The sequence below is a fragment of the Papio anubis genome, chromosome 1 (assembly GCF_008728515.1).
Source record: "Papio anubis isolate 15944 chromosome 1, Panubis1.0, whole genome shotgun sequence".
Taxonomy (NCBI): domain Eukaryota; kingdom Metazoa; phylum Chordata; class Mammalia; order Primates; family Cercopithecidae; genus Papio; species Papio anubis.
The window spans coordinates 65,392,523-65,412,026 of record NC_044976.1 but is presented as its reverse complement, the minus strand read 5'-3'; the positions used below and the strand labels follow the sequence as shown (position 1 = coordinate 65,412,026).

The 19,504-nt window shown below is 37.8% G+C and overlaps 1 protein-coding gene across 1 annotated transcript in view; it reads left to right on the top strand.

Moving 5' to 3' along the window:
* Nucleotides 1-19,504, top strand: part of SLC35D1 (solute carrier family 35 member D1) — a 58,526-nt gene that overhangs the window by 30,660 nt on the left and 8,362 nt on the right. The window contains exons 9-11 of the mRNA XM_003892022.4: nucleotides 3,328-3,395; nucleotides 4,453-4,531; nucleotides 15,734-15,816. Coding sequence (XP_003892071.1) covers nucleotides 3,328-3,395; nucleotides 4,453-4,531; nucleotides 15,734-15,816 — 230 coding nt within the window. The remainder of the gene's footprint in view (nucleotides 1-3,327; nucleotides 3,396-4,452; nucleotides 4,532-15,733; nucleotides 15,817-19,504) is intronic.

Below are 19,504 nucleotides of genomic sequence, written 5' to 3'. Positions count from 1 at the left end.
TAAAAAATAGTAGCCAAGTACAGTGGTGTACCCCTGTAGTCCCCGCTATTCAGGAGACTGAGGTGGAAGGATTATTTGAGTCCCGGAGTTCAAGGATGCTGTGAGCCATGATCATGCCACTATACTCCAGACTGGTTGACAAAGCAAGACCTTGCCTAAAAAAAAAGGGCCAGTGGTGGAGGGGGGGTTGGGAAATTAAGACACAGGTATGCACAGAGGGAGAACACCATGTGAACATGAAGTTAGACATCAGGGTGACACCCCTACAAGCTAAAAAATACCAAAGATTGCCAACAAACGACTAGAAGCTAGGGGAGAGGCAAGAAAAAGATTATCTCTCTCAGTTCTTAGGAGCCAACCCTGTAGACACTTCGATCTTGGACTTCTAGCCTGCAGAACTGTGAGGCAACAAATTTCTGCCATTTAAGCTACTCAGTTTTGTGGTGCTTTGTTATGGCAGCTGTAGCAAACTAATATTAAAAGGATCATAGACCTAACTGTAAAAGCTAAAACCATAAAACTAGAAGCAAAGATAGGAGAAAATCTTTGACTTTTGGTTACACCCACGTCTCATTAAAAAGTTATAAGCAAGAATTATAAAAGATAATATTGATCTTAAGACTACATCAACATTAACATTTTTTGCTCTTCAAAAGACACTATTAAGAAAATGCAAGGTGAGGCCAGGTGCAGTGGCTCACGCCTGTAATGCTAGCACTTTGGGAGGCTGAGGCGGGCAGATCACTTGAGGTCAGGAGTTCAGGACTAGCCTAGCCAACATGGCAAAACCCCATCTCTACTGAAAAATACAAAAATTAGCTGGGTATGGTGGCATGCGCCTTAATCCCAGCTACTGGGAAGGCTGAGGCAGGAGAATCACTTGAACCAGGAGACGGAGGTTGCAGTGACCCGAGATCGTGCCATTGCACTCCAGCCTGGGCGACATAGTGAGAATCTGTCTTAAAGAAATAAAAAAGAAAATGGAAGGTGAGTCACAGACTGGGAAAAAAATATCTGTATTTGATGTATGTGTGTATGTGTAGCATAACATATATATGATTAAGGACTTTTATCCAGAATATATTTTTCAAAACTTGTGCAACTCAATCATAAGAAGACAAATAATGTGAATAAAAATTTGGCAAAAGAGGCAAGGGTGGTGGCTCACCTCTGTAATCCCTGCACTTTGGGAGGCTAGGGCAGGGGGATCACTTGAAGTCAGGGGTTCATGACCAGCCTGGCCAACATAGTGAAACTCTGCCTCTACTAAAAATACAAAAATTAGCTGGGTGTGGTGGCACGTGCCTGTGATCCCAGCTCCTTGAGAGGCGGAGGCAGGAGAATCGCTTGAATCTGGGAGGCAGAGGTTGCAGTGAACTGAGATCGCACCACTGTACTCCAGCCTGGGAGACAGGGCGAGACTCTGTCTCAAAAAAAAAAGTTGGCAAAAGGTTTAGACACTTCACCGAAGAAGAAATGCTGGTGTCAAAGAACCACATTAAAAGATACTCAGCTTGATAGTCTTTAGGGAAATGCAAATTAAAATTACAAAATACCATTTACCCACTTGTTAGAATGGCCTCTAACAGTTCCAAGTGTTGGTGAGAATATAGAGCAGTGGGAACTCTCTTATAGTGCTAGTGAGAATACAAAGTTGTGTAGCTACTTTGGAAAACAGTTTGACAGTTTTTTACGAAGTTAAAGATACACCTAACCAAATGAACCAGCAATCCCATTTTCTAGCTATTTACCCAAGATAAAGAAAAACATGTCAATTGGGAGACTTGTAACCGAAGGTTCAAAGGTTCATAATAACTTGTGGAAATAACTCAAATAAATGTCCATTACCTGGTGTTTGGATAAACAAATTGTGGTATACCCACAAGATAGAATATAGAATACTAATTGGCAATAAAAGTGAATGAATTACTGATACATACATAGGATGAATGAGTCCTAGGAGCATAATGCCAAGTGAAAGAGAAGGAAGACACAAGAGTACATGGTATACAATTCCACTTGTAGGAAATTGTTGAACAGTGAAGTTATAGTAACAGAAAGTAGATCAGAGGTTGCCAGGGGCTTGAAATGGAGGGGAGATTGACTGTCAATGGGGAGGAGGGAACTTTGGAAGGAGTTGATTTCTTTATCATGATTGCAATGATGGTTACATGATGATACATTTGTGACTACTCATTGAATTGAACACTTAAAATTAGTTTATTTTTCATGTATTCTACCTCAACAAAGAACTATAAACAAACTGTCTATGTCTGTCAAGCCCTGTTAGGAATGTGATTAGATAAATGGGATGTGGGTCCTCCAGGGAGCTCAGTCTGTGGACATGGTATGGAAAGATTTACAGTTCAAAGGGACAAGAACTCTAGGGAGGAGTGCTGAGGCACAAAGGAAGGAGTATTTGATCAGGGAAGGCCCCACAAGGGAGCCTTGAGTTTTAATTTGATGGCTGAACAGGAGTCAGACGAATGTTGAGGGGAAGGACATTCCAGGCAAAGGCATGCAAGTAGGAAACTGTATGTTATGTTTTATAAGCCACAGGGAGCCTGGTATTGTTGGAGCCCTGGTGTCATGAGGTTTATGTGGAAGTAGCAAACGCTGAAGCTGGACCGGTTGGCAGAGATAAAAGGTGGAATGTTTCTCACATTTGCTTATCGAACTCCTATTGCAAAAACAACTAGGTACTTGAGAATCCATTCCTCTTGGACAAGAGATGAGATTATCAATGTGCCCTTTCATTTCTGTTTATTCCTTTCCTTTTGGCTTAACACAGACAACACCACCACCACAAAATACCTTGTTTTTAGAATTAACAGTTTTAAAACTTTAATTCTCCTTGAATAGACCTCAGCTGAATTTGTATAAGTAAGGCCGTATTTAAGCTTTCACCTGTTACAGAAAGGAAACATGTTTTGATGTTTGAGAAAGCCTTTAGTACTAGCACATTAATAGCCATCTGAAAGAACTGAGATTAGCCAGATATGGCTTGTGCCTTCAAGGAAATGTCAGTTTCTTTGCACCAATAGTGAGAAGTATAAAATCCCCACATTACATTTTGGATGAGAGAAAATCTTATGAAACGACTTACTAGTTCAACTCTGTATACATGAAATCTTTGAACATCACTCTCTATCCTTGCAGTAATTCAGGGAAACGTATACCTGTGTGTGTGTGTGTGTGTGTGTGTGTGTGTGTGTGTGTGTGTCTGTGTCTGTGTTGGAGGCAGACTCATAGAAGGATTTACATTAAAACAGGATAGCTGATTTTGAAGGCCTGGTCTAAAATTTAATGCTTTCTTGTGTGTTGCAGGCTGTGGAGTTTGAAGGCTGGGCCGACACCCTCTTTCTTCTGCAGTTCACCCTCTCCTGTGTGATGGGGTAAGCCTTTGCTACCTTGTTAGCAGATAGTTTTCCTAAAGAAATAGGTTAGAGAAATTTGCGTGCCTCATTTCTCAGTATCTTTTTAGGTCTCCTGAGTGTGTCAGCCTAGGATAATTACGCCTCCAGATTCAGGTGGTTTCATAGCCCTTGGGAATGTGCTCTTAGGGCTACTGAATCGATACCTTAGAAGGATGAAGAAAAGAAACAGTTTACCTGATAACCTGCTGTTTAGTAAGCACCATCGTATTTCAACATGCATTATATAGTTTTATCTCTATACTGACCATTTGACAGATAGAACTTTAGTAAATTGTCTAAATTTGCACAGTTTGTAGGTGGCAGTGGCAGCATTTGAATTTGGGGCAGTTTGACCCCTCTTTACTATGTTTTCTTCTTCATAGAAGAGAATATGTAGAGGATGAGAGGATACCTGCAAACATGCCTCTTCTCCTCACCTCCATGTTTCTCTAATGTGTTTTTTTTTTCCTCAGCTAGTCAGTTTAGTTGCTATTTGTGACTGGATCTGGCACACAGTGAGCAGGTGCTTCAAAATAAAGTTGACCTGATGCCTTGGTACTAAGTCAGGCTCAGAAGCCTCAGTGTAAATCAGAGGCTTTGTATCTCCTCTTAAAGTAGTTTTAATTTGGTTTTCTTCAATATTTAAGGATCTCTCTTGCCTCCATCTGGCCCAGAGGACATGTTGTCCTTATGGAAGGTGCACAACTGCGTTTTAGGGTCTGTGAGCTCTGAGCTTTCTGTCTGGCTTAGGCGTATTAGTAGGAAGCATGATCTATAAAAAGTCATGATTGTAAGAGATGGTTCAGGGTTTTGATGAGGGCAGCAAGGAAAAATACTTGGTAAGGAGATGAATGTGTTTCTCTTTAGTGAAATTTTAAAAATTCTGAAGCTGCAGTATAACAAGCAGTGAGGTGAGGAAAATTCATAGCTGGTCAGTGACTAGAATGTGCTGGCCTGGCCAACACTGATTGTTTATCTTAGCTAGAGATTACTATAAAGTAAGAAACTGGATTTTATACCTCTTCCTTCATTCTAGGTTTATCTTAATGTACGCCACAGTACTCTGCACGCAGTATAATTCTGCTCTTACAACTACAATAGTTGGCTGTATTAAGGTAAGTAGAAAAACTACTGTTATCTTTTTGGTACCTGCGTTATTTGAAAATTGTTCCTTTAAGATAAGAGTCTGGCGATGGCCTTAAGACCCAAATCGTTATTTCCTCACATAACTGTCTTAGTTTGACAAATTGTGGTGATAGTTTCTGAAACAGTCTTTAAGAATGCAGGGAGGGCATAGTCTCTACTTGGAGGCAGCTTAGCTCCGAAGAGCATGGGAAAAGGAAAATGTACTATCTGAATAGAGGAAGGAATAGAATTAGATCTCTTTCTGACAGGGCAGGTTAATAGCTTGGTAATGATAAGCCTGTCCGTTTAACCCCCAGTGAGAACTACTGTGTTCTCTGCCTCACTGAGATCTGGCTGTTTTGTAGGGAAAGGATGCTGGCCAGAAACTAATCGGGAGAGTTTTCCTATGCCTGAGCCAAACCTTAAATGGCTCACTTTTGAAAGCTGCGTCTGACATTTCCAGTGATCTCATTTCCTCCTGATCCATTTTATTTGAGGGAGACTAATTTGTCTTCAGCCAGGAGAACCAAGTTGACTCGAATATTGAGCTAAAGTTGGTGGCTTGAAGCCTGAGGCCTCTTCCATCTGGCTCTGTGATTCCAGTGCTTTATGATTCAAGAGGCCGCAGCTTGTCTGAATTCCAAATGAATTAGCCAAGTGGGCCTGCTTCCTTAAAAAGGCAAGACCGAGAGATGTAGATCCTTAATGTTTGGGGAAAAGAGGGCCATTACCCTTGTGCCTTCCTTTCTGATGCCCCAGTACTCAGTGAGGGAAGGGGTTTCAGAGGTCAAGTTTTTACTGCTCTGCTGTTTATCTTTGTAGTTTCAATAGAGTGGTGCCCACCTGATCTCATTTTAGAAACTAGATTGGGTTAAAACTCCAGAAAGTCTGTGGTTTCAAATCATGAAATTGGACTGTTTGTTGTGAATAGAATTCCAAATTATATAACAGGTCAACAGTGTGAATTTGTTTCGAAAGCTAGAGACATTCCATATGCCAGGCTGACTGAGACAGCTTTAGGCCCCTCCACCAAATTAGCTCTGGTTGTGTTTTGGTTTTGTAAAGTGAATGCTTCAAAGGCAAAGTGGATGGCTTGCCTCTTCAGTATAAGAGCTGTGAGAATATGAGAAATAGGCCATGTTTTTAGCTAAGGAGAGGGATGATGCAGGAAAGCCTATGTTTAATTTTAATAAGTAAACCTATTTGCCTGGAATTTCTTAGTGTACTTTATCATTATCAACATGGGATACAAATAGTCATTCTTGCTTACATAAAGTTTATACTTTCCTTTTGATACATGTTTCTCCTCACAGTAGTCCAAGAACTCCATGGATTTACTCATTCCAGGGTGTTTAATTTTACTTACAAACTCCACAGGGAGGCAAAAACTGAATTGTCTGATTAGTTTACTACTGCTGTTGCTTCCTACTGGTGCAGGGTATCACTGTTGAAGGATGGCTTGCACATGCGGACAGATGGGAATTGCTGATACCCTTGCAGGGTCGAAGTCTCACAGGACACAGTGGAGCTTCTGTCATTAGCGTCCCAGTCGTAACCCATTTAGCTCAGCCATTCCTCCTACAAGAGGCTTTAAGCTTCCTTCTGTGCTTGAGAATCCCCTGCAAATCCTTAGGGTCAGCATTCCTTTTTCTCTTCAGGATGGTGGGAAAATCACTTAGGATAACTCGTTAAAAGTAGAAATTCCAAGGCCTACCCAGATAGACTCAGTCAGAATCTCTAGAGTAAAGCTTAGAAATGTTTATGTTTAACAAGGTTGCCAGGCAGTTTTCAGGTATACTAAAGTTTGAGAATTGCAGTCTTAGTTTTGACCTATTGTGACTCTTCTGTGCTTCCTGATAATTTCTTTTTTGAAGACGTTGGTGTCTTTTCTTGATAGCCAGCCTTGCTTAGGATACCCTAATATATACCTACAGGTTTTCCAACTTCTGATTTCGAGCGGCATGGGTTGGATTCTGTCCCCTTCATTTCTGAAGTTCCTTGGGCAACTTACATAATTAATCCCTGGATCTCTGTATTCAAATGAGGTCCTATTATACACTTTCCTAAGTTGGTCTGCTAGCCTTGTTTATTGTTACATGATACTTAATTTTATTTTTTCCCTTCAAATAATAGGAAAATCCTTTCTAAGGCAACCTCCTGTCTTCGAGGCTGACATAATTTTGAAGGTTCTCTCAAAGGGTGTTTTATTAGAAAAATAATTTTGAAGTTTCTTTTTGGCCTTTTTCACTGTGTCATTTTACTTTGTGTCTCATAGGCCTAATCTAGAGGCCTGTGAGAAATAGAGAAATATATTTTGGGGTAAAATATTTTAATTTCCTTCAGTCCTCACTTTAAAACTTCCAAAAGTTTTATATATTAAAAGCCATTTGGGCCAGAGGTCATTTGAGATAGACAAAGAAGTGAGAAAACAAATTTAGGTAAGCAGAAAAGAGTAAATTTAAATACATTGTCCCATATCTTTTTTTGGTCATAGTCCTAAGAATGGATTAGTTTAAACATTTGTGTCCCATTTTAGGAGGTGGCATTGTAGATACACTAGGCCTCTATGTATGATGAAGGCAAACAGATCTTTAATAGGAGGTGTTTTTATGGAAACAGAAGAAAAAAACTAAGGTTAATGTCTGGAGTAGTATATAGAGTTTTGTAGAGTCCTTGAAGTATCTTCAGATTGCAGTGGCAATCTGACAGACTTTACTGGATTATAGTTCAAATCACTATTGAAATAGTGAACTTTCTGAGTAGTGTATACATCAGTAGGCATGAAGGCTGTTTGTGTGTAACTTGTGATTTTTCCTGAAGTTTAAGTTGTCTAGTTTCAGTTTATAGGGCTTTAAGAAAAGTACAGTTTTAACTTGCAGTGACTTAAAGTCAAAAATGGAAGAAAAATTTGAAAATGTTAGTTTGGAAACCTGTATCCAGGAAAGAATTTAGGTTTTAGTCTAAATATTAGAGAAGTAATAAAAACAACAGTGAATGAGGCTAGAATCTAATTTAAACAGGTGTGCTATAGTTTTATTTGAAACATATTTTTTTCTCTAGTCTCCCATTTTTACCAAAGATAAATCATACAGGATCAATTTATTTGTAAAATAAGTTTAAGTCTTATTATACTTGGCCTGCTTATTTGTATAAAGTGTAGTAAGAATAGCGATTGGCCATATAGGCTCTTTTTAGATTAGTTTTGTTGGAACTTTTAAATAAGGAATTTTAGATTATTAGACCTTTAAAAGCCTCAAGGCCAGGAAGCTAAGCCAAGGATTTGCCACCAGACTCTAATACCTGTAACAAATTGGGTGAATCTTTCTCCTTTTGATACCATAAAATAACTTGAGGTCCCTTGGCCTGTCAGAAAGTTACATTTTTTGTTTATCACAGGTCAGGAAGCTTGTAAAGGAACTCTGTAGACAAGGGTCTTTTTATTGACTTTATAAAGTCAACTTTAATTTCTTAAAGTGGTCTGGTTGCATCTGAAAATATGTTATTTTAGTCACAGCCTTGGTAAAATAACCAGTGTCTCTAACTGTGTCCTGTTACAAAGAAAACAGATGTGTATTGAACTTACCTAAACAATTATATTCTGATAAGTTAAGAATATTTATAAATAGTTTTTAAATTTGGAGAAATTAGAAAGATACATGTTTTAAATTTGTTCACAAAGTATATTTTACTCAATTGTTGTAAATTATAAGTAGTTTAAAAGAAAAAAAAGTTTTTTGACTCTGGCAAACACAGCATTTTTTTTAAAGTCATAAAAATTACTTTAGTCTTTTACTAATGTAATTCCATGTAATTAATTCTTATTCTGCTGGATGTTAGGTTAGCAATCCTCATGAATACATCAGTTTTTTAACTAGAGTACTGAAAGTTTTCACCTAGTCTAATGGTCTGATCAATAAAGTTACCAGAAACCTGTGTTTACAACTACTTATCAGGGTCTTTTTTATTAATTTCTCTGAAGAAAAAGCAAATTTTGGACTCTACCCGATTGTAAACTGCATTTTGAGAAGAATCAAAGTAAAACAATAATTGTCAATGGACAACAAAAGTCTTAGAATAGTTATACAATTGACAAGGAAATTTGGTTATTTCACTGGCATATACCAATTTAACATAATCATAATTATTACTGATAATATATGTGAAGACATTTCAAATCTTTAGGAATCTCATAGAGATTTAGAACATATGTTAATAACACATTTATATAAATATAACGCAGAGAAAGTTAAGCACCATTTTTTAAATGATTTCCATTTGATTTTAACATACTGAATAAGGCTAATATGTTTCTCTTGGACTTCTAGGGGCCCTATTATCTAAAAAGTTAGTTTGAGGTAAAAAAAAAAACTGAATTTGAAATTTTGATTTGGGGAAATACGTCAGATATCAAAGGTTTAAAACAAGATTATAGGCCACTAAAATATGTCATTTATTTAGTCAACGTGATAATTTAAAGATTTTAAAAAGCAAAACCTTTTACTCTTGGTGGAGACTTATAAGACATAATAAAGACACCATGAGTTATACTGAATCTGTTTTTCCCTCTCCCCCTCTTTGTTTTTTGTAGTTTATTTAGAAGGTAAATAAAATTTTAAAAATTATTTTTTATTAATACTACATGAAAAATTTGTTTAAAAGAGAAAACTGCCCGGGCTTGGTGGCCCATGTCTTTAATTCCAGCACTTTGGGAGGCCAAGGTAGGGGGATCACTTGAGGCCAGGAATTTTAGACCAGCCTGGCCAACACAGTGAAATGCTGTTTCTACCAAAAAATATAAAAATTAGCTGAGCATGGTGGCGTGCACCTGTAGTCCCAGCTACTTGGGAGGCTGAGGCAGGAGAATCACTTGAACCCATGTGGCAGAGGTTGCAGTTAGCTGAGATCGCACCAGTGCACCCCAGCCTGGGCAACACAGTGAGATCCTGTCTCAAAAAAAAACCAGAGAAAATTAGATTTTATTTTTGTATTAGTGTATTATTAATGTTAATTTTAATAAAACCTTGTAAATAAATCTATTTAATTTTAATTAGTTTAACCACAAGATTTTTATATGTTTTTAAATAGCCTATTAAATTTAAACATTTTTTAAAATATTTATTTTTACTTTTTTAATTAAAAACTTTTTAAATGTTTATACTAGGCAATATCTTTATTTTTACAAAAACATTTTTATGTTTTTTTATAACCTTTATGAAAAACATTTTCCTTTTTGAATATACTTTGCATATTGAATTGTTTATTTTAATATCTAGTTTATGTATTTTAATTATGATAGTATCTCTTAGTAATTCTTATTTTTAGTGAAAAAACCTAGGAAATAAGTAATTTTAACTATATGTAGAGTGCAAAACAAAGAATAGAGCTGTGAACACAATGCCTGGAAGAGTTAATCCTTAGTATGGCCAAGAGACATGGTTGGGCTAGGGAGGACAGGGCCTGGGTGTTGTCCCTAGACCTCACCATGGTTGTTTGCCTAGACATTAGAATCTAAAGTCTCAAATTTACAGACATAAGCTCACAGATAAATTAAGCAAACATTAAAAATATTATAGAAGTAACAGTTCTGTGACTTTAAAACATTTAGTAGAGCCAGTATAAACCTGTCTGATCAATCCAACCAGGACAAAAAAAAAAAAAATCTGACTTAAAATTTGAAGACATTTTAATTTTATTTTACTAATAATTTTTAAACTTTTAATTTATTAAGGATTACTAAAATCATGTGAACTTGAAAATTATTTGTGCTTATTTAATTTATGAGTACTAACTTATCAGTTAATTTGATATGTAGACAGTATATATACACATAGACATGTATATATAAAAATATAGATGGACACAAATAAAGAGTTTATAGCTTTGGTTTTAAAATTTTAGCCATAAGACCAGTAAAACTCACTAGTTTAAAGGAAAGTTGGATTTAAACTTTGTCTTTGTAAGTGAAAAAGATTGAAGTGCATCTGTCTCACATGGCCCAAGCCCTTATTGTGTTTTAGAGAAAATAGGGTAGTAAATTATGTTTTATAGTATGGAGAGAGAATTTATATTTTTTAAAAGGAGTTTGAATGGTTAGTGGAAGATTAAAAATGGATGTCAAGGTAACAGAATTATAGGAACTTACAGGATTTTATAAGGGCACTAATTTTATTTAGAGGGGCATTGTAAAATTTAGTCTGTTTTTTAACTGGATCACTGAGCTCAAGGCAGAGCCCATTAAGGAACAGGGTCAACGAAGTATCTGTACTTTTTAGGGCCTAATAATTAAAATATGCGGAAAGTAGGCACTGTTGAAAGGCAGAACATACAGAGCTTTAAAACTTTAGAATTTTACTTTTACATTGAATCCCATATCCCCAGAAAGAAAAATGCCATGAAACCAGGTTATGCAATGCTTGTATAGTGTACTTTGATACAAAGACATTTTTTAAAGTATTTAAACTACATCTTTTAAATCTAAACTCACAAAGAAACAAGTAGTCTCTTGTAGTAATAATGGTTTACTGTAAACAGCTGTTACCAGTCACCTCTAAAACTGTAGCTCTTATGGTGGTGATGACTCACCACTCATCACACACACAAAGGTCACTTTCTCCCACAGTACAAGAAAGGGGGTAGATGGCATCCTTTTTTGTGTTTCTTAAGGGATCTCAATCATTAGAAGTCCCCTCTAGATTCTTTTATGTAGTACCAAAGACAGCAAAGAGGAGGAAGGAGGAATAGGAAGGAATAAGAGTAAATGGGAGAGAAATATATATTTTTTGAGACAGGGTCTCACTCTGTTACCCAGGCTTAAGTGTAGTGGCACAATCATGGCTCACTGCAGTCTCAACCTCCCGGGCTCAATTGATCCCCCCATCTTAGCCTCCTGAGTAACTGGGACTACAGACATCTGCCACCATGCCTGGCCAACTTTTATTTTATTTTATTTTTTTATAGAAACAGGGTTTTGCCATGTTGCCCAGGTTAGTCTTGAACTCCTGGGTTCAAGTGATTTGCTCACCTCTGCTTCCCAAAGTACTGGGATTACAGGTGTGAGCCTCTGTGCCTGGCCCAATTTCTAAGAAAGGAATTAAAATATAAGAGTCTAACTTTAAAAAAATAATTTAAAAAAAAGTTTTAGTCTACTGAAAAAAAATTTAAGAACAGGAGATCTCTGTCTCTCTCTCTCTCTCTCTCTCTCTCTCTCTCTCTCTCTCTCTCTCTCCAGGATATATGTTCTTAAATTATATATGTATGTATAATTTGAACATCAGGTTTTAATTAAGCTGGCTTTTAACCACAAAGCTCTTTTTAAAAAATCTTTTTAAAATCTATTACCAGATTTTAGCTGGGGGGACAAACAGATATTTTTGCCTTTTGAATTTTTTTTATTGAAGATACCCTCGCAAGTGAAACTAGTAAGACTTAACCAAAGTTATGACTTAACTAAGGATGCACTTGGCATTTCTAAAGAGGTGGATGGGTACCCCAAAAAGTCAAAGTCACATGAATATTGAGCCAAAAGGGGCCGATTCTCTGACCAGGAATTGAACCCAGGCTGTGGTGGTGAATTGCCAGCCATAAGGTACAGCAACCTTTACTGTGAATCCCACTGGGGATCTAAAGCAGGGAGTGTGAGCTTACAAAGGATTTTAACTTTATTTTAGGTCAGATTTTTGCTCCTTTAATTTTGTCAAGAGAATTTTCAAGACTAACCATGACACTATTATGTGTCTTTAAAAAAAAAAAGTGACCTTCTCATCAATTGTTTAGAATAAGAGATCTCTTAAAATTTTTTTTTCTTTTAATTTGGGAGTCTAATTTAAAGGATCCATCTTTTGACTGTTGAATTTTTAATGGTGTACTTATTTTAATAGTGACTCAATCTAATAGTCTCTTTATGGAAAACCCAGGATGTAATTTTTTAGGTTTAGAAATGTTTTCTTGGAGAGGGCATAGAAGAGCCTACTATCCCAAAGTTCCCATGCCCCGCCCCCACAAAAAAAATGTATTGCCAAGAATAGGCTCAGATAGTGAAAGGTTCTAATTATCATGGATGGTCTCCAGTAACCCACAAATATATGGGGTCCCACCAGTCACAGACCTGTTAATCTGTGACAGTGGGTAGGCCCTCATAGGATTGGACTTTTTTCGTACTAAGCAGGCAACAAAGGTTGAGATGACAAAAGCCCCTTGTAGATGAGACTTTTTATGACAGACTCTCCTAAGAGCTTGACACATTTGGAACAAAATCTTGGGTTTCTAGCCATTTTTAGACTGGCCACGTGACATGACTCAAAAGTCATGCCCCAAGATGGCAGAGACCAAGAGAGAGTGTGCTTCCACTTGATCAGAAGTCAAACTTTCCAGGGCATAAAATGACAAGAGAGAACCTCAAGCAGTACCCTAATTTTTATGACAGCAACACAGACAAAGATAAAGGAAAAGACTATTTTGAGGAAGAAAGGAATCAAACAATTTGAATATTCATGCCACAGGTACCAAAAGCTACAACCAAGACTCGTCACACAAATCTTTTTCTCCCATTAATCAAGATTGGGGCTCGGTGGCTCTATAGGTGGGCGTGGTGCCTCAACTCCTGTAATCTCAGCACTTTGAGAGGCTGAGGCAGGTGGACTGCCTGAGCTCAGGAGCTCAAGACCAGCCTCAGCAATATGGTAAACTTCATCGCTACCAAAAATACAAAAAATTAGCCAGCGGTCCCAGCTGCTTGGGAGGCTTAGGTGGGATGATTACTTGAGCCTGGGTTGCAGAGGTTGCAGTGAGCTGAGATTGTGCCACTGCACTCCAACCTGAGAGACGGAGGGAGACCTGATGGCAAAAAATACAAAAAGATTCTGGAGAGGAAAAAGAAAACAGTGATTTTTTTTTTTTTTAAACCATCCACTTGATCAGATTCCACAGGGAGAAAGAGGTCTGGAGCCTGGCTGGTAAGAAATTTTTATCTTATGCTGGTTGATGAGGTCCTGGATTATCTTTGCTGCAGCTTCCAAAAGAGCAGAACAGCTTTGGTGACCCTGCTTACTGTGTCAAAACTGTAGGGACCAAGGGAAAATTTGCTTAAAAATCAGCTCACAAAAGACAGACTAGTAAAATAAAAGGTATCTAATTTATTAATGTGCATATGGAGAATATTGCAGAGTGACCACGTAACCTCCCAGGGGGGTGTAGAAGCTTATATACTATCTTGAAGTTAGAGAAAGAATGGGGGCTTAGATTGGGCAAAATAGGTTATAGGAGGGACAGAAGGCTTGGCTAGCAAAAGTGGTCTTGTTATACAGATGAAACCTCACGGGTAGCAGCCCTTGGAGACAATAGATGATAAATGCTTTTTTAGACCTTGAAAGGTGTCAGACTCTCAATTAATGTTTCCTAGATCTGGACAAGGGGAGGCCTGGCTGCAGTCAGTGTAGATTTTTCTACAAATGTAAATTTCCCTCACAAAAGACAGCTTTGCAGAGCTACTTCTTTTTGCTAACTTTCTGACAGCTATCTTAATTACTGTATGTTAAAGAAATATATTTGGGGGTAAAATATTTTGATTTCCTGCAACTCCAAATCTGAAATCCAAAATGCTTGCTCCACAATCTAAAACTTTTTGAATGCCGACATGATATTCAAGGGAAATAATTATTGAAGCATTTGGATTTTTGAATTTGAGATATTCAACTGGCAAGTGTAATGGAAATATTACAAAATCTGAAATCTGAAATATTTCTAGTCCTGAGTATTTGGGACCTGATAAGGGATATTCAGCCTCTAGTTTAAATTTTAGAAACTTATTTTTTGTTTTTATGGTCTTAGGATAATTAAAAGGGAGCCAGAAGATGTTTGCACCTGGGAGTGTCAGAAGTGATTTTAGGTATAATACCTTTGAGATGACTTCCCATGTGTTTTCTTAAGATACCAAGGAAGATTCCTCTAAAAACAGTCATTATATTGGTAAAGTCCCCACATTCCCTTTTTTCCATTTTAGAAGAAGAGGCAAAGATACTTTAGGTTCTGGGGGTACATGTGCAGGTTTGTTACATGGGTAGATTGTGTGTCACTGAGGCCTGGTGCACAGACCATCCTGTCACCTAGGTAGTGAGCATAGTACTCAACAGGTAGTCTTCCAGCTCACACCCCCCTTTTACCCTCCAACCTCAAGCAGCCCCCAGTGTCTGTTGCTCCCATCTTTGTATCCATGTATATCCAGTGTTTAGCTCCCACTTTCAAGTGAGAGCAGGTGGTGGTTGGTTTTCTGTTCCTGTGTTAGTTTGCTTAGGATAATGGCCTCCTGCTGCAACCATGTTCCTGCAAAGGACATGATTTCATTCTTTTTTGTGGCTGCATTGTATTCCATGATGCTTATGTACCACATTTTCTTAATCCAGTCCATCATTAATGGGCATCGTGGTTGACTGCATGTCTTTGCTATTAGGAATAATGCTGCAGTGAACGTAAGAGTACATGTGTCTCTTTGGTAGAACAATTTATTTTCCTTTGGTGATATAACCCAGTAGTGGGATTGCTGAGTCAAATGGTAGTTCTGTTTTAAGTTCTTTGATAAATGTCCACACTGCTTTCCACAGTGGCTGAACTAAATTTACGTTCTCCCCAACAGTGTATAAATAAGCATTCCCCTTTCTCCCCAACGTCACCAATATCTGTTGTTTTTTGACTTTTTAATAATAGACATTCTGACTGATATGAGATGGTATCACATTGTAGTTTTGATTTGTGTTTCTCTGATGATTAGTGATGAGCCTTTCTTCATATATTTATTTGCTGCATGTATGTTTTCTTTTGAGAAATATCTGTTCATGTCCTTTGCCCGTCAATGGTGTTATTTGTGTTTGTTGAATTAGGTTGCTTATCAATTCTGGATATTAGACCTTTGTCCAATGCATAGTTTGTGAATATTTTCTCCCATTCTATTGGTAGTATTCTTTAGTATTGGCAAAAGAATTTATCTTCTGGGGAAATAGATTGGGAAGAGGTTAATGTCACTGTTTTCTTAATAGTGTTCTTCCTTATACTATACTCTTATTAGGATTGGTGGGTTTTCGTTGTTTGTCTTTTGTTTATTTGTTTTTGTATTTTAAGGACAGATATTTGGATGAATTTTATATATATTTAAGAAACTCCGTTAAACCTGTGTAACAGTATATTACTATTTTTATTTTTAGAATATATTAATAACTTATATTGGAATGGTCTTTGGTGGAGATTATATTTTCACGTGGACAAACTTCATTGGTTTAAATATCAGGTAAGTAAAACAATTTAAATTGAAAAATCGGGATTGGATATTCAAATAATGTCACAATAAAGTTAGGCTATTAAATTAATGGAAAATTTATTCATTATTAAACATATATGGAGTGCCTTCTATGTGCTAGATATTTAATGTCTCTACATAATGCTTTTTAAGAAGCGGGGAGAGGTCGGGCATAGCGGCTCATACCTATAATCCCAACACTTTGGGAGGCTGAGGTGGACAGATTGCTTGAGCCCGGGAGTTTGAGACTAGTCTGGGCAACATTGTGAAACTCCGTCTCTACAAAAAAATACCAAAATTACCTGGGTGTGGTGGTGCATGTCTGTAGTCCCAGCTACTTGAGAGGCTGAGGTGGGAGGATCACTTAAGCCCAGGAGGTCAAGGCTGCAGTGAGCTGTGATTACACTGCATTCCAGCCTAAAATAAATAAATAAATAAAATTTAAAAAAATAAAAGTAGAGGGTGGAGAAAATGCTTCTATATTCTATTTAGAGTATTAGGGAATCTTTTCTAGAAGTTGAACTCCCTTTGTTTAGCCTTGAAAGCACTCTATTATGCTAGCTGGCAGTGCAGTGTTCTCTAGAAATATAGGGCTAAAGAAGAATAACATAACCACAATTATTTGATGTGTGTCTGACCTTACCACCTTTCTTTAGACCTTACATGTCTTCATCAGTGAGGGGGTTACTTGTATTGTTTGAAAGATCTTTTTCAGTTCTTGAATTTTGAATCCCATTGTTTTAAATATTCTCTGCATGCCTAAAAATGATCAAATTTCTGTTTGGGCCAGACCTCTGTCTTCAAGTCAGACTTGTCTAGTTAACAGTCCACTTGACACCTCCTGCTGACATGTCTAAAACTGAACTGTTTATTTCCTTCAAAGTCTGTGCTACCCATCATCTCTGTCATCTTAGTTGATGGAGACTCCATCCTTCTAGCTACCTGGTTCAAAAATCTTGGCATTATCCTTGACTTTTCTATCTCATGTCTAATATCCAGTGTGTTAGCAAATTTTGTTGGCTTTACCTTCAGAAACTATCCAACAGAAGATCTCTTGTCACTATTAGCATTGCTTTCATCCTCAGCTGAGCTACATTGTTGCCCTAGTCTTATACAGTTTTATCCCTGGTTTGACTCATCCACCTCCCTCTCCTGCTGTCAGTTCTCAACAGAGTAGGCAGTTCATTCTTTGCAAAAGGTAAGTCTGAATATGTCATTCTTTTAATGCTCCCATACTCCCCGCCCCATGACTATTGAAGTTCCAAAGTCCTTACAAGGCCCTACTAGATCTAGCCCCTGTTTACCTCTCCAACTTTAGCCACTGCTTCTCTTCTTCTCCCTTACTCTACTTCATCCATATAGACCACCTTGCTGTTCCTCTAGGATGTTTGGTGTGCTCCCTCTTTAGGACCTTTGGACTGAATATTTTCTCTGCCTGGAATATACTGGCAGATATTTGCGTGGCTAACTTTTATGCCTGTAAGTTTTTCCTCAGATGTTATCTTCTCAAGGAAATCTACCTGGACCAAACAAAAACATGAAGGTGGAAATGCAGTTGTTGGATGAGGGCTGGGGAGAATGGGCAGTAGGCACTCCAGTGTGGTTAGTGTAAGAGGGATTTCACAAGGATAATTCTGGAAAAGTAGGTCAGTAACCGAGTGTGAGGTGCCTCTCAAATGTCTCATAACGGAGGAAGAATGAGTGCCCAACTTGGAAGACATTCTGTGAGATACCAATAGACTGCAGATGGTAGAGGTTGGGTCAAAACTTGCTTACTTGCCATACAGTTAAGATCTAGTTAGGATGATCAAAAACAGAAAAGCCTTGAGGATGAAGAAAAGCAGCAATTGCCAAAACCCCTTTCATCTTTTTACTGTTCACTGATATTAGCCCCCGGTGTACCTTAGCGTTTTGACTTTTATGTCTCTTGGGTGGCCACTGCATGCTACTCAACCTTGTGAAATGATCTATTGTCTCATATAATTGAAGTATATAATTTAACGTATGTTAATATACATATAGCATAACATCTAACATATAATATATAATAACATAACATATGTAACATTAATATTATAACATTGTCATATAATTAAATTATATAATGTAATTCCTATGTCAATCCTGTAAGAATGGTATTATAATCTCCATTTCACAGGTGTGAGGGAACTGAGGTTCTGAGGGGCTAAGTAACTTGCCCCACATCATAGAGCTTTGTAAGTGGCAGCGTGCACACAGTTAGATTCTCTTTATTCAACGCAATGACATCTTTGTGTTTCTCTCTGTTCAGATTGGAAACCTTTGAAAGATGGTAGATACAGAGGCAGTACAGCTCTGCTGCATTTAGCTGGTGAGAAAGAAAATGGGAAAAGTCTTCCTAAAAGTTGCTGTATGGAGAGTGAAGATGGGTGTCCTTGGTCATTGTGGGAAGAATGTACCCAGAAACCCAGTTTCAGTTATTTGGCAGGAATGTTGTTTGTTAGGAAATAGCGGTATAAGGCAAACTCTTGGTTCATAAGTTTTGATGTAGATTGGCTTATTTGACATATAGAAGGCAGGGTCTAATCTGGGAGGCAGAGGTACCTGCCTAGACACATGAACAGACATGTCAGTGATGAGATATGAAAGAGGCAGCCTGGACGTTAGGACTGTTGTTCCCTGGCCACAGGGTCGCTATACTGAAAGCATTTTTAGTGTATATTTTTGGAATGGATATCTCATTGTTGGGGGCGAATGAATATGTCCATGACTATAGGTTTAGGAGAAGTAGACTGTTTGCATTGCTTTTGAAGATCAAAAGTGGATCAGAGCAGATCAAGTGGATTTAATAGATTCAATAGATTTGGAAGCAGTTTAGCACATTCCAGTCAGATTTGCGGTATTCTAACAAGGCCCCTGTCTCAGGAACTGTAGCTTTGTGTTTTTCTTCTGGTTGTCTCCCAGCTGTGTCTGCCACAGCAGGTCTCTGTGAGTTAAGATTTGGTAGTGCCACTTTGGGAGGCCGAGGCGGGCAGATCATAAGGTCAAGAGATCGAAACTACCCTGGCCAACATGGTGATACCCCCATCTCTACTAAAAATACAAAAATTAGTTGGGCGTGTTGGGGTGCGCCTGTAGTCCCAGCTACTCAGAGGCTGAGGCAGGAGAATCGCTTGAACCCTGGAGGAAGGAGGTTGCAGTGAGCCGAGATGGCACCACTGCACTCCAGCCTGGCAACAACAACAAAAAAAGAGTTGGTAGTGCTATTGTTTGAAGATTAGACATGAAAATTGCTTGAAAATTTTTTAAACGGCGTAAACCTAGGCTTGCATAATGATTTTACCCTATTTTTAATATGCATGTTTTAACTTTTTAAAAGAAAAATCTTAACCAGTTCTAATACAAGGGGTTCTTCTTTTAAAAAATGAATATTTAGGATGATCTAATGTGTTAACACCAATTTCAGAGTACCAGAAGGTATCAACTTTCATGTGAATATTTATGAGGCCAATAGATTAGTTAAAGGGTCTCTGTTTGAAGTAGTGGAAGATCCTGATTTAGAATCATTTAGTAGTGATGTGTAAAAATTCAGATATAACCCTTCTCCCCTTCAAATCTGGGCTTTTCCTCATTTTCCCTTTCCCTTCCTTCCAGTTTTCCCCTTCCCCAAAGCTGCTAGAGAGCAGCTTACATAGTTTCT